Genomic DNA, 16,125 nt, shown 5'->3' with positions numbered 1-16,125 from the left:
TTCATCAGTTTTCATGGGCATTTGGTCTTGATAGTCTTTTGTAATTACCTCAGTGAGTTGGCATAGTACTCTCCAATGACGGTGTGGTCCTTTTAAAGATAGGCAATAAACACAATGGCTTCTGCATCTCAAAAAACTCAGGCCATCACCTTCTCAGCAGATGAAACAACTTTCGCCTTCGTTGGAGCAGGTGAGGAGGGGTGTTTCCACTGCATGGGTTGTCTCTTTGTATCTGGCTCAAAATAATGAACCCAGCACCTTTCCTGGGTCAGGAAATGTTCAAGGAAACCAACTGGATCTGCTTCAAACAATACCAGATTTTTTGTGATGGGATCAGCAGCCTGGTGCACTTCTTTTGAGCCAGTGTCAGAAGATATGGCACCCAGCAAGCAGAAATCTTCATCATGCAAAGTTATTGTGCAGAATATTCTTTACTCTCACAACACCAATTGCCTGTCACCCATCACCATGTGGTGATAGGCAATTGAGTGTCACCACATGATCAATATTTTCCCCGCATAGTGGCAGTTGTAGGACATCCAGACTTTGGATCATGTTCAACACTCTCCCTTCCCCTCCTAATTTCAGCTTTCCACTTTTGCACTGTTAATAAAGCTGGAGTGTCATCCTCTAGTGTTACAACCATGTCAGCAAGAATGTCCTTGGGGGCTAAACCCTTCTACTGCAGGTACTTGATAATATCACAATGCAAAATTTTGTCTATTTCCAAGAGAAGTCGCTACTAGTTACTTTTGAAGTCTTTTTTGAACAATCAAATATCAATTTATCTGAAAAGAAACCATGCAGTTATAAATAAGAGAAGCTGAAATGTATGCATGCAAGATTTCACAGCTCTAGCATCACTCCTTCATAGTCAGCCTATGAACTTTTCAGCCCACCTTCATATACTACATTAGCATGTTTCAATAATACTGATTTCTTTTGACAAATACAAAATCAATTTTTAGAAAGAAGGTATATGATTGTTGGAATACTATCAGAGTAATAGTGACAAACAATCTGAAGGTATCTCACCACTCATACATAAACAGAGCATTTCCATAAGACAGCATAATTAGTTATATGATTTGTAAAGTGTGTCTCTGAAAATTTTACCCAGCTTAGTACCGTATTTCAACAAAACACTTGTTATTCACCCAGTTCTCCAGTAGCCTACATTAGTAAATTAGACCAGAAATATACTAGTGCCTTGGTCAAGAGCAAAGTGCAATGCAGGAGACAGACACAGCTTGTTGATTCTTCACTTGTTAATATGATACTTAATAATCTCATCCACCTGCACTTCTACATGTTAGAATAGATTGTATCAACAGAGTAAAAAAAAAAAATACTAAAAAAATTAACCATAACAGAAGGCAAGAGAAAAATGTATTAAAAAAATGAATCAACAATATAAGGCATATGAAAAGAAATGTTCAAAACTTAAGACATGTAATATTTATGAACAAGTTGGCATGTTACTGATAATAGAGTATGTAAGAAAACATTAAGGAAGTTCGATTAACTGGGAATAATTGAATATAGAAGTTGCGAAAATAAGTTGGTTCCATACTGATAAATATGAAAAGAAATAGGCTCAATTATTTTAATAGCTTTCATGGAACGTAAATCAACAAAATATAAATAAGTCACCAACATCATTACTATTTTTGTTATCAGAATAGTAACTGTGATATTCTCTCTCCCTCAATTATTACATAAGTTAATTTTCTCTACTGACTTTGTATAAGGGACTTGCAAGGTAGAGGATATAATAATTAAATCAACCCACAGCATATAACAAGTACTTAACAAGCCATCAAAAAGGTTTCTTTAGTCAATTAACCTTCTTGAAATAGCTAAACTTTCATCAAATTTTGTTGTCTTAAATAAGGTTAATATAGATGGTTATAGTTGGAATACCACTGGTCATTGATTTGTTTAATCAAGACTGACCTAGCACTACACATCATATACCTATCTGAATAATTCTGGGAGCCCAAACAGAAAATTGCAGCAACAAACCATATACTATATATCATATACCACAAGAACGCAACAGATAACCAATCACACAGAGCCAAGAAATTGAGTTTTAAACAAGTGTTCAGAAAAGAAATGGCAACAAAGTAAAATAGTAGCAGCAAGATGTAAAAACAGTAAAAACCTCAAGCAACTGATTTTTCAACTGAAGACATTATCTTAGATGGTTTCTTTACAACCTCAAAGAATAATTTAGCTCACTAAATCAGTTATGTCAGGAAATTATAAATATAACAATTTCATACAGTTCTGTGTGAAAAAGTTATTTCTGTCAACAAGCATGTCAAAGTAAGATGCTCAGTGGCTATGACCTTTGCAGGCCCTTTCATACAAGTGAGATTGATGTTGTTGATAGTGAACTCAAACATCTGAAAATCAATATTTGCAATGTAAGCAGAGGTAACTGGTGTGGCATCTAGCTTGAATGTTCTTACAAGAAAAAGAACTTCGCTAGTAAAGAATTTTATTACAGAAATATTTATGCTAGAGGGAAGCTGAGGTTTAAGAAAATGTAAAAAGATTAGTTCAGAGGAGAAATCAAAACCTAACTCTAACTTTAGTTCTTAGAGGAATGAATCTATTAATGTAAGGCTGAGTATTTAGCAGAATAAACCCAGATTGTTTTCTACTGCTGAAAAATATGCCAGAGTAATAAGTCATATTTTAGTAAGTTACTGGTTGGTTAGCATGAATTTCTGAAAGTGTTCAACACTTCATATTTCTCTCACTCTCTCTGAAATATGAATATTTCTCCACCTTTAATTTATTTTTAGAAGTATGTTGAAGAGAGAGACAGAATTACAATTTTAAAGCTTTCTTACCACCACACACACATTTTTTCTTGCAATTAGACAAATGAGTTACTAAAAGAAGGAAATCAATCTTGAGTCATGGGATAAATAGTTAAGTTTTTTTTTTTTGGTTCTTCTAGGTAGTGTCAGAGTAAAATCTTATGAAAGAGACAAACCAAATAGTAGAAATATTGAAATTCTAGCTTGAGCTACAGCACTTAGACATAAACTAAGATCAATATCAAGCGTAAAAATATAACTATTACATATAGGACTATGTAATAACATGCTATTATAATACACCTTATTCAAATGGTAAAAGACACTGTAATATCACAAAGCTTCTAGTTTGTATTGCATAAAAACTGTTTCTAATAATAATAGTAACAATTAAGCCTAAGAGAGATAAAGGGATTAATTTGACATACCCAAGCAACTTCATCACGATATGGAAGATGATGATAGTCACACATAGAGGCATACATATGAGAAAACCCTCCACATGGACCAGGATCCTTCTTTGCTTTGTCCTTGATCATGTTGTGCATCAGATTCAACCGTTCTGGTGGAATGACATCAATCTTTTTTATCAAGCGTCTGAACAAAATAAAAGTTAAGCATATTATTCTCAATGAAATGCATTATATTGAAAACAAGCCATATTCCTATATAATGTAGTGTAGCTCATACTTTCATTTGTGAATATTGCATACTTACATTTCAAATAGTCATTATTACTAAACAATTTGGTATTTAAAAGCTGTAAATGGCAGAATTTGCAGGGTATCAGGCAACTGTTCCAAAAGTTGGCTGGTTTTATTTTGTCAACAGCAGTGGCACCAGTAGCATCACTGGTAGTAGTGGTGGCAACAGTGACTGCCACTGCCATCATTTAACAACTGATTTTTTATGCTGGCATGGGTTGGACATTTTGACAGGAACTGGTCAACTGGAGAGCTGTCCAGGCTCCCATTCTTTGTTTTGACATGGTTTCTAGGGCTGGATGCCCTTCTTAACACCAGTCACATTACAGAGTGTGCTGGTTGCTTTTTATGTGTCACCAACATGGATGCAATTATGTAGCACTGGTATGATTACATTTTGTGGCACTGGCGCAAGTGCAATTTTATGTGGCACTGGCATCTACAAGACAGAGACCCCTCAGGCCAAGACAATTAATTTTCAAAGGAACAAGTATAACAAGGAGGTATAATCTACAACTATAAGAAGTAACAATATTAAAATTAGAAATTTTATTGGCTAGCAGGGTTTAGATTAACACACACTCAACTTTTCAGTTGTCAGGAGAGCACATTTGAGCAGTACACTCGCAACCCATATCCTTGAAATATACAAATGGTCTATAGTTCAGAGCAAACTCTTCAAAACATCTGGAATAGCAGTCCAAAAGGACATTCTATTAATATTCACATTTCAGCACCAGGAGTTTCTTAACAAAACAAATTTGGGTATCCATTAACCAAAGCATAAACATGTGCTTTCATTGTCAGTTAGTTGTTTACTAGAGTTAAGACATGATATGGTTATGCCACCAAGACAGTGCTATGGTAAATGAACCAAAACAGACAACATAAAATTAATGCATAAAGATAAATTGAACTTTTGAGTCTATTACCCAGCTTTATAGACATATAGTCTTTGTGAGCAATGTTTACTCAGTTTCCTCATTTAAATTTTTTTATAAACACATCAACAAATCAAACACCATTAATTTTATGAATGTCAAAGTAACAACAGTTTGTTCATATTACAAATAAACACAAAAACAAAAAAAACTGAAAACTACTTTTAAATAACTTAAATTGTTTTTCATTTTACTGTCCTACATCTATACAACATAGCTGAGATGATTACTATCATTTAGATAGTAATCTAGAGCAACTATTTTTATTTTAAGATATGTCTGTCATAAAGCTTACTCAGCTGTGAAATACAAGTGATAAATATTGTCACTCAAGTAGCTTAATAATATTACTTACCCAGGGGCTCAATATATTGGTTAATATAGCATACTTATTCATTTAATAAGAACGGGAGTTACAAAAATATTTTGCTGAGGGGAAGGAAAACAGAAATTTTGAATTGCATTCATATCTATATCTGATATCTTACAAGTAATGTAGCTGGTGAAAAAAATGAAGGCTGCATGACTAATGGCAAAATAGACACTGATATAAAGACCATGAATCAGCAGTTTATTGAGGTGTACCCTTGTTAATGATAATGATTATTATTTTATTATTCTGTTTGTTCCTGCATTCCTGCCAGCTCCTCCATGTGTTATGCTTATGTCAAGGGAGGTTATAACTTGAACGCAGAAATATATATTGGGAGGGAGGAAGGGGAGTAAAGGAGACAAAGAAAGAACTGAAATGGGAGTAGCTGAATCAGTGAAAAAAAATAGAGAGAGAGAGAGAGAGAGAGAGAGAGAGAGTGTATATTATTCAGTATTTGTGGGTTAAAATTGCAGGCACACTGGAACTGTTTAACATAATGAAATAATGTCATGAAGATTTATAAATTTATGCGTTAAAAGATGTATCGGTAGACAGTTAAATTAAAGTGAAATAACCTTGTTAACTAATAGCTGTGGATGTTACATTTTTATCTTTTATGTGTTCCAGATCAAAACCTGTGGCCATGCTTCAGCACTGCTATAATTCTTTTTTTTTTCTTTTGTTATTAGGTTTAAATGCCTATTGGTATTATGATAGTAAGTAAATACACACATTGGCAGAAGGGAAAGTAGATATGATAGTTACTTAGACAGATAGACAAACTGATACATAGGTAGGTAGGTAGGTAGGTATTTCTTGGGTAAGACTTTAATTTAAACTGCATCCAGTAGAGAAGACCTTCGTACAGGAGTTCCTGGGTTCTGAAGAGTGTGGAACCACTTCTTAGCTACTATTGTTCCCAGGTCTACTCTGACCCAGAGTAGTGGCATCTATTAGGATCCCAGCTATGAGCTAGCAAGCAAGTATACTTTTTGGGTAGATGAGGCTTGTGACCCTAGAAGGCAGTCCATCTAGGACAGTGGTTTCCGGACTTTTTCAGGCTGCCACCCACTTGGTACCCAGGCATATCCCTAGTGCCCAACACACACCACAAACATAGGCCACTTTCTGCATCAAATTCTGTATTTCACAAATAAAACTTAACCTAATTAATTCTTTTGATTCTTTTACATTCTTTGGCCATCCATTATTGCCCTACTTTTCTTCAATGCCCCCCACCACCCAGATCTTTCTACTTCCCCAAGGGGGGAACCACTGATCTAAGAGAAGGAAACTCCAGATGATCAGAGATGCAACTAATTATAGCCAAACAACTGACAAGTAAATCTGGCATTGAGCAGAATATTTGGTGTAGCCCATCTTTTATACCAAGACAAAACATGTACATGATAACACTTCCAATCAGTTAAGATCAGAAGCCACTGACAAAACACTCAATTCATTGGGGCTTTGACCTGACTGTGTCTCTTCAATCAAAATTTCATTAAACAAAAATAGTCATTCTTGTGTATAGGGATCAATAAAGAAATTATTTGCTGATGCATGCAGATGTCTGCCAATTAAATTCCAAAAGTTTTGAGACTTTTTCAAGAGACATTTATTAATTTCAAAGAAGTACAAGACTCTAATCTCCTTCAAAATAGGATCCTCTGACTTTGATGAACTTGTAATGCTCCAGCCACTTCATAAAGTTCCATGGAAGTCCATGACCCTTGTCACAGCTCCTTTGATGTTTTCAATGTCTTCGAAATGACTGCCTGAGGTCTCCACCTTGGGGAACAAACAAAAGTTACAAGAAGCTGGGTCTGTTGTCATACGCTCATACAACAGTGAGAATGCAAACAATGATGTACATAATAATTCTTAATATTTACATTCAATGATATTTGTTCTCATCTTGTTTGTTGTTAACACAACGTTTCGGCTGATATACCCTCCAGCCTTCATCAGGTGTCTTGCAGAAATTTCGAACGTGGGTTCTCATTCCTAAGGTATTTTTCGATGTTATTATTATTATTATTAGTGTTCAGGTTACTGCATGGAATCCAACTCAGAATCTTGAGGTTAGTAGCCCGCGCACTTAACTACTATGCATTATACCCACAGGCATATGGCGTAGTGGTTAAGAGCGTGGACTACTAACCCCAAGATTCCGAGTTGGATTCCATGCAGTGACCCGAACAACAACAACAACAGCAGCAGCAGCAGCAACAGTAGCAGTGGCAACAACAGTAGCAGCAACAGCAACAACAATAACAATGAAAAATACCTTAGGAATGAGAACCCAGGTTCGATATTTCCGCAAGACACCTGAAGAAGACTGGAGGGTATATCAGCCAAAACGTTGTGTTAACAACAAACAAGATGAGGACAAATATCCATTAAATGTAAATAATGTATAGAATTCCTCATCCCTTAAATATAGAACTGAATTCTTAATACATTCTAACAGATTTGAATCATCTCTGTATGGATGACTTAAATCCATTTATAGGATAGCAATATGCAACTAGAAAACCAGCTGACAACTATTCATGAATTCAGTCAAACTATAAAATTAGTTTAAGACTTGACAAATAATATACCAATGCTACTATATAAGAATGAAAATTAACTAACACTGAAAGCTGAAAGCATTAAATTAGATACATACAAAATTGTATTCTCCCCACACATGCTCAAATTTGTTTATGAATATGTGTGGAGTGTTTGCTCATTGTGCAACCCCAGATATATAAGGAATACTTGTTATAGGTATCCTTGTTTGAATGCCAATTTATTTGGATTCTAGAGAGAGTAAAACAAAGAAGTCAAAATATATAAGTGTTTGCTACTTACTCTAAAGGAACACCAGGAAAGACACTCTGTAGAGAGACTCCTATGTGGGTGATCAGGTAATTTAATTTATCATTATCAGGTTCAACTGGAACAAAGTTGAACTGTTTTCCATCCACAATTAAAGAAAGCTGAAAAAAAATGTGGTCATTAATCTTCATCATCATTAACAACGACAATAATTTTGGTGGTTATTCTGTAAAACATGTTATTTTATCAGGCAGTTTATATGTAAGTTATGAGCTGAGTGTGGTATCTAGTAGCAATTGAATAAAAAGTATCTTGCATATGGGCTGAGTCAAGCAGTGCTATCTTTTGGGGAGTGTTTTAATTTGTGTGCCCTCATATGGTTTTAAAATTTTGTTAATATTCTTTATAATATATTGTGCTTCAAGAATTGGTACTGCTTTCAATTCCCTACTCTACATCCTACTTATTTCAATTTTAAGATCTTGTATTTTGACAGTCTCTTCATGTAGTTCCAGATGATTTTTTTGTCTTTGATAATTATATCTTGATAGTTTGTTTTGATTTTGTCAGTTTTAAAAAGGCATGTCAGAGATTATGGCCAAGCTGTTATTAATGTGCCATATTTGGCACATGTTTATACCATTGCTTACTCATTTTCATTAAGTGTCAGCATATAACCATTTTGATCATGTTTATGGATATAACTGTACTTGGCAAGAACTGAATAATCAGGAATAATGTGGCCAATTGTCTCAGTAATTGCTAGGCTGTACATGATGTCAATTTTTTTTTTCATCACTCTGATTTTTGTAATTACTTTGCAGCTAAAATCAGACCTTCTGTTTCTACTTTTAACCCAGAACTTTTGAGTCATTGTTGGTTTCTAACTACCTTATTTAACTTCTGGTTGAGTCATGCCAGATATAGCCCACAAAGTAGTTTTTCTCTCTTTTTATCTTTAGTATGTTCTTGGAATTCCAATAGACTTTAACTTTTGGTTTTTTAAAGTTCTCTATCATTTTGTCATTACTAAAAACTTTTCCTTAAGTGTTTTTTTTTAACCTTTTTGTACTAGCTGAATCTAGAAGGAGAAGCACTTACGACCTTTGTAGGACCTCCAAGACTTGATGTCATTAACTTTTGTTTCAGGTTAGCAACTAGGAAAAAGATTCCAAAGGGCTACTGTTTTAAGGAAGAAGAGTTGGTTATAGTTGTTAGTGTAAGGTCAGTGGAGTTTAGATGCAACATGAATGACAAAGAGATGAATGGGTGTGCCTGAATGGAGGAGAGATGAGACTAACCAGTTCTGAGGAACAGAGTAGTGACACAAAAGACACAGAGGAGAGAATGCCTATAAACCTGAGACTGGAGACTGCCCATTAAAGATATGACTCTTCTCTGGACATAGGTCAAAATGTGTGTGTGTAAAGTAACAGCACTGTCCTATAAGTTTGTGGTACTTCATTTGTGAGATTCACTTAATCCTTGTATAGTATAATTAACAGTTGAGGACTAAGACATGTCCTGGCTCTGAAGAGAAGGGCTGGTCAATGGGATAGCCTTAATTATGTCAAAGATGTGCTTTCAACAAGAGAGATTCCCACTGTTAGTAAAGCTCATCATTTGGAGTGACTTTGTATACTCTAGCAGAATGCTTCTGTGTCTCTTATGCATACAGGGGTTGGGGTAGAGAAAGAAGTAATATTTTCTGAATATAAACAAAGCTTGAGTTTCTTTTTTATTGCTAAAGAGATGAATCAAGATTGGCATGGCTCTACTGGAGTATATTCTCAAGTCACCATTCATAGAATCAATGCAGGTTTGGCATGTGGTACCTGGGTTGCATGAGAGTGGGCACTGTATGATGTAGCAGCAAATAGGTCATTGATATATAGAAGGAAGAGAGTGAAGACAAAACCAAATCCCAGAAAATACAAGAGTTGATTGAGAATGGTGTTAAAAGAACTTTGACCATACATGCTGCAACTGTGCATTCTGATAGGAAGATACTGATCCAAGAAATGAGAGATGGATGAAGTTCACACAGAGGAAGTTTTGTATGCTGAGATTCACATACCAGACATGGTCAAAGGCTTTGCTGATGCCTAAAGCAACAGTACTGTTTTCACTGAACTAACTTCTTGAAAGCAAGATCCTCCATTGTATGGCTCTGTGGAAGCAGTACTGGTGGTCACAGAGGAGAGAGAGGAATTCAAGGTGTTGGAGAAAATCATTGTTTATGGTGGTTTGCATTACTTTACTGAGGTTTCCATTACGCAACAGATGTTTCTTTGAAATGGGACACACTGAAATGTGTTTCCAAATGTGAGAGCATATCTCCATAAAGAGCGAAAGATTTAAGAACTTGGAGAGTATAAGGCACAATGTTTGAGTGTAATAGATAGGACATAATTACTGTTGTTTTGAAGCAATCTGAGGTATTTCTGCACTTGGCAAGGTAGGGAACCTGGTAGAGTGCAAGAAGAAAGATTTGATTAGCCATAGTAGTGAGGAGTTAGATACAAAACAAGTAGTGGATGTGGATGCTTTCTTCAAGACTGTACTGCTAACAAAGCTGCTGATATCTAGAAGGTGGAAGAAGGTGAAGCAGTAAGAAGTTGAAGAGAGCAGTGAACATTGATGTTTCCTCTGTGGTTGTACTGCTAACAGAACCATTGCTGTTTACAAAAGACAGAAAAGAGTACTCTGCAAAGTTCATGGAGATTCTATTAGCAAGGGAACAGAAGCATCAGCTCAATTTGGGAGGCAGGAAAGCTTGAAGGCTATATGATGCATGAATGCCTCCTATGCACATAGGCTATATGCCTCACAGGAGTTGCACTGCTGGGAGAACAGCACCTACATTTGGGAAGTGGATATGATTTTTCAACCATGGGCCTTGAATTTTGTCCTTGTAAACCACTCAGGGGGACTTGGGACATTGGAGTTTATCTGGAAGGACATGCCTAAAATGGAATATGTGGAATGACATGCCTAAAACAATGGTTTTAGTCACTCAATAAGTTACTTCTGATGGGTCAGGAGTGAAGCTCGTGCTATCAGGAATAACTGGCACAAAAGTGGTTGACCTGAAGTGCTATAAGTCTGAGAAGTGGGGTCACTGTGTAGTATCTGAGTGTGTGTTCAGATGCAATGATGAGGCAAGAGTCAGATAACCCAATAGGTGCAGAGATAGTCACAGTTTGATAGATATAAGGTTTTAAGTGATAAAGAAGTCAAGAGTATTTGGGATGTCTGTGCATGTCAGTCTAGACGGTGAAGTAAGTTGGTGTAAAGAGCTGAAAATAGTAAAGGATTTGGCTTCAGCACTGGCAGCATTGGTGTTGGATGAGCGTGAAGGTCATATGATGTGAGTATTGAGGACAATGACTTTGGAAAGGAGAGAAGTGAGATATATGTTCTCAATGCAGGAAGAGTTATGGTTAGAGTTGCAGGTGATGTAAGGTTATCAGAGAACAACAGAAATGAAGAAACGAGGGAGAGAGACTTTGGGTCAGAGTATCTGGAAGGCATTATTGAGGAAATCCAAGTAAGAGAGTGTGTACAGTTGACATGTGTACAAACACCACCTTTTGGAGTGAAATTTGAGTATTAGAGAGTACATGCTAGACAACAGATATGGGTCGTAGATCTAGACCAGGAAATTTGAAACTCAGAGAGAGTGGGATTTAGGTTGGATAGAAGTTCTCACGTGTTTGAGAAAAGAAAGGAAATTGGCCAGAGGATTGAATCTTTTTTTTCTTGGTATCATAGAGGGTGGTGGTGAATAGAAATCCCAAGCCAGAGGCCTAGTCTGAATACTTACAAGGGATAAACTCCACTTAAGGTACCCTAAAGCCAGATGATGGTGCTAAACTGGGTGGCATGGTGCACCTAGCACTCAAAAAAAAAGGATAAAGGAGCGACATATTATGCCATATAAAAGTGGGGTGCTTCATTATTACAAGAGTAATAACTGCAGGAAAATAATGAGAAAAAATACATCGACTGTGATTGAAATGTAAAAGAAACGGATCTTTTCAGTTTGAACGGCAGTTTTTTAAAATAATTTCCACGTAACTAAACACTTTTAAACTTTGTATACTGGTAGAATGTGTTTATAAAACATCTTTTTCTCTTGGCTTTATTGAGAAAATTCTATAGTTTGTAAAATATTTGTTGTTTTTTTTTTCTTCAATTTCTGCAATTTCAACCAATCAAGGTAAAAAAACATTCTGTGCCATATGAATATGTCCTTCGTTTAACCCTTTCGTTACCAAAACGCCCAAAGCCGCCCGAAAAAAATTTTTGTTAATGTGACCAAACCGCCCAAAGCCGCCCGAATTTACCTATTCATATTTAAATGAGAATATCAGAGCAAATCTCTTTAGTACATTCGTGAAAACACGTATTATACTTCGTAAACAGTTCAACTACAGTTTTGTACAATAATCGAAGTGTAATTTTAATTCCGTGAATTTTGAGAGATTTTTTTCCGAAATTTGTTCCTATTGTGTTTTCAAAATTTGTAATTCTGACAAAAAAATGGATACGAATTTCATTATATCAAGCAGCGAGTCAGAATTCGAAGGATTTTCTACTGAAGACCTTCATAAATCTAACTCTATGACTGAAAAAAAAAAGCACATGGTATTTGATAATGAATCTGATGTTTCATTTTCCGAAAGTGAAAACAGTGAATTCGAGAGCTCCGACAGCGATAAAGAAAACGAATTGGCATCTGAATGGAGTGAAAATTTAAAAACTGTTTCTTTCGGTGATTTTTCTGAAGAAACTGGACCAAGCCACAGACTTTCCCAGAGGAGTAAAGCCTTAGACTATTTCTTTTTACTTTTTCGAATGAGCCTATTTGAAATCATTACGGCGAAAACGAACCGTTACGCTAAGCGTAAACAAAGCAAAAGAAACGATAGTTTGTGGTTTCCCATAACCTTAAATGAAATTAAGACTATTTTGCCGTAAATATTATTATGGGTATCAGAAAGTTACCCAGAATAACAAATTCTATCGTAAAATTTTGTTGTATACCCAATTGAATATTAGCTAATAACCCATTTTCTATAGCGATGTTTGAACAAAATTTTAATTTTATATTTTGTTGAATTTACCTGTATCTACCTGCAATTAGAGTCACTTTGTGACAAAAATTATAGTATAGAATTGGTTGAGAATATTTCATTAAATTATCTTCCAAAAATCAGATTAATATATTGATAAATAAAAAAAGTTATAGTTGTTTAATGAAACCAGACTAAATTTATGATTACATTAGAAATTAATTGAAACACATAAGGGGTGTATTTTGGTCAGAAATATAGTAACGAAAGGGTTAAGAAACAGATTGGGTTTATTTACATTTGTGAAGAAAAAAAGATACACTTCTCCCACCCCTAACCCTAACCCTAAAACAGATTGAAATGCAATAGATCGATACTAGGGTCATAATTATGGGTGACAATTTCATATGACACTGCTAGAAAAAACTGCCATTCAAACCGAAAAGATCCAAATAATCAAAATGTGCCAGAGAAAGAAAATAAAGTGAATTTAACAGCTTTGTTATTAAGTGGCTCTTCCAGGATGTAATTACTTCAGTTTCAACATATGATCTCACATCAAATTACTTCAAAATAACAACAATAATAATATGACTGTCAAACTGTGTGATGTTGGATGGAAAGCAAGGAAATTGATAATCAATTTGGTCTAAATATGACTCAGTAGTTGATTATTTTCTTTTTACTTGAGAATTATGTAATGAGTTTATCAACATTTAGAGACTGCATTTATTTATTTATTTATTTTTAAATTAACTTCATATCTTTTTTTACAAATCCTTGACATGTTAGCTCTTGGAGCTTATAATATTAGGTTGTCAAAAAAGTTCTTGTGGAATTTTTAATTTTGGTTTTAAACGATGTATTTCCAAAATAATTACTTTGATTTTATATATCATTTTAAAGCCCGTTTTTTGCTCTATCTAATCATGTTACTCTTTTCCTTTTTGAATAATTAGACCATTTTTTCTGGAACATTGAATACAATATGGACAAAAAGCAAATTTGCACAATTTTCTTATCCCAGTTCAAGCTAGGCTGAAAAGCTGCTGAAACAGCTTGAGATATCAACGATGCGTTTGGCCCAGGAACCACTAATGAACATACAGCACAATAGTGGTTCAGGAAATTACGTAGCGATGACGAGAGTCTTGAAGATGATAAACATAGTGGTTGGCCATCAGATGTTGACAAAGCCATTCAAAAGCTTGCTTCTGAATTATTATTATGGCTTGGCTTTGCGAAGGAAGATCATGAAGGCTGTCCACGTCGCGTGCATGCACGCTCATGACTGAGAATTCCAATATGGGAAAGGCAGGTCTCAGATGAAGGTAACATCTGGTGTGGTGTCAGAGGCGGCTTGCACCTTCCTCCTGCATCTCTTGTCTTTAAGTGTGTCTCTTTTTTGTTCCTCAAACTTGCTGACTGCGTTGAAGATCGTGTGGCGCCAGACATCACGGTCCGCAGCCAGGTCTGACCAGCATTGGTGGTTAATTTGACAAGCTGTTAGAGACTTCTTGAGGCAGTCTTTGTAGCGCTTCCTCGGAGCTCCTCTCACTCGGTGGCCGGTGGAGAGTTCGCCAAACAGGGCAATCTTTGGAAGGCGATGGTTCTCCATTCTGGAGACATGCCCTGCCCATCGGAGGTGGTACTTCAGTAGCGTGGCTTCAATGCTGGGGATCTCGGCCCACTCCAAGATTTCAATGTTTGTGACGAAGTCACTCCAGTGAATGTTGAGGATGGTGCGGAGACATCGCTGGTGGAAGCGCTCAAGGAGACGGATGTGACTGCGGTAAGTGATCCAGGTCTCTGAGCCATAGAGAAGAGTGGTGAGAACCACTGACCTGTAGACACTGATCTTTGTTTTGTTCTTCAGGCCACCATTGTGCCAAACACATTTGTACAATCTGCCAAAGGAGCTATTTGCCTTAGAAAGTCTATTGTTAATTTCCTTGTCGATCCTTGCATCGGATGAGATGATGCAGCCCAGGTATGAAAATTGCTGTGTTGAGTTCAGTTCAGTACCGCAGATAGTGATGTGGGGTGGGCGGTATTCTTCTTGGGGTGTAGGTTGGTGAAGCACCTCCGTCTTCTTGAGGCTGACCTCCAGGCCAAAGAGCTGTGAGGCATCTGCAAAGAAGGACGTGATGCGCTGCAGAGCTCGCTCTATGTGGGCGACAAGGACAGCATCGTCTGCGAAGAGAAGGTCTCAAATCAACCTCTCCTGGATCTTAGTATGGGCTTGGAGGTGCCATAGATTGAAGAGACTGCCATCCAGACGATACCTAACATACACCCCATCCTCATCCTCCATATCTTCAGTTGCATGCTTGATCATCATGCTGAAGAAGATGCTGAAGAGAGTCGGTGCCAGGACGCAACCCTGCTTCATACCTTTGGAAATAGGAAGGGCTCCGACAGGTCAGCATTGAGTCCGATCTGACCACGCTGATTCTCATGCAGCTGGATCACCATCTGTAGAAACTTGGTGGGACAGCCAAGTCGTTTCAGGATGAGCCATAGTCCTGTCCTGCTCACTGTGTCAAATGCTTTTGTAAGGTCGATGAAAGTAGCATAGAGTCCGCTGTTTTGTTCTTGGCACTTCTCCTGGAGTTGGCGGAGGACAAACACCATATCCATTGTGCCTCTGTTGGCTCTGAAGCCACACTGGTTCTCGGGGAGGTTTTCTTCAGTGATGGTTGGTACTAGCCTATTGAGCAGGATCCTGGCAAGTACTTTGCCGGTGATGGAGAGTAGGGTGATTCCCTGGTAGTTGGAGCAGTCAGACTTTTCACCCTTGTTCTTGTACAAGGTTATGATGATGGCATCGCGAAGATCCTGTGGCAGCTTACTCTGGTCCCAGCAGCAGACAAGAAAATCATGGAGCTTGTCATGGAGCATTGGACCTCCATTCTTCCAGATTTCTGGTGGGATGCCATCAACTCCTGCTGCTTTGCAACTCTTGAGTTGTCCTATGGCTTCAATCGTTTCTTCGAGGGTGGGTGGTTTGTTGAGCTCCTCTTTGAGTGGAAGTTGAGGAATGCGAAGGATGACAGCATCCTGTACGGTACGGTTAGCACTGAAGAGGCTTTGGAAGTGCTCAGACCAGCGAGCGAGGATGGAGGTGTTATCGGTGAGGAGGTCCTGTCCATCTGAACTGCGTAGAGGACTCTGGACCAGGTGGGTGGGGTCATACACTGCTTTCAGAGCCTCATAGAAGCCTCTATAGTCTCCAAGGTCAGCGCACAGCTGGGTTCTCCGTGCCAGGTGGTCCCACCACTCGTTCTGCATTTCTCTCAGTTTTTGCTGCAGGGTGCGGCATGCGTGCCGAAAGGGAGTTTTCTTCACAAGACAGGCTGGTTGTGCGAG

At 37.3% G+C, this 16,125-nt stretch overlaps 1 protein-coding gene across 1 annotated transcript in view; it reads right to left on the bottom strand.

The window, feature by feature from the left end:
• The window catches only part of LOC115210256, a 439,746-nt gene that overhangs the window by 401,322 nt on the left and 22,299 nt on the right, over positions 1–16,125 (bottom strand). The window contains exons 3-4 of the mRNA XM_029778744.2: positions 7,712–7,839; positions 3,263–3,431 (exon numbers count right to left, since the gene is read on the bottom strand). Of these exons, the coding sequence (XP_029634604.1) occupies positions 3,263–3,382 (120 nt within the window). The 5' untranslated portion in view covers positions 3,383–3,431; positions 7,712–7,839. The remainder of the gene's footprint in view (positions 1–3,262; positions 3,432–7,711; positions 7,840–16,125) is intronic.

The sequence above is a fragment of the Octopus sinensis genome, linkage group LG1, assembly GCF_006345805.1.
Source record: "Octopus sinensis linkage group LG1, ASM634580v1, whole genome shotgun sequence".
Taxonomy (NCBI): domain Eukaryota; kingdom Metazoa; phylum Mollusca; class Cephalopoda; order Octopoda; family Octopodidae; genus Octopus; species Octopus sinensis.
The sequence above is the reverse complement of the archived record's forward strand: the minus strand, read 5'-3'. Positions and strand labels throughout refer to the sequence as shown.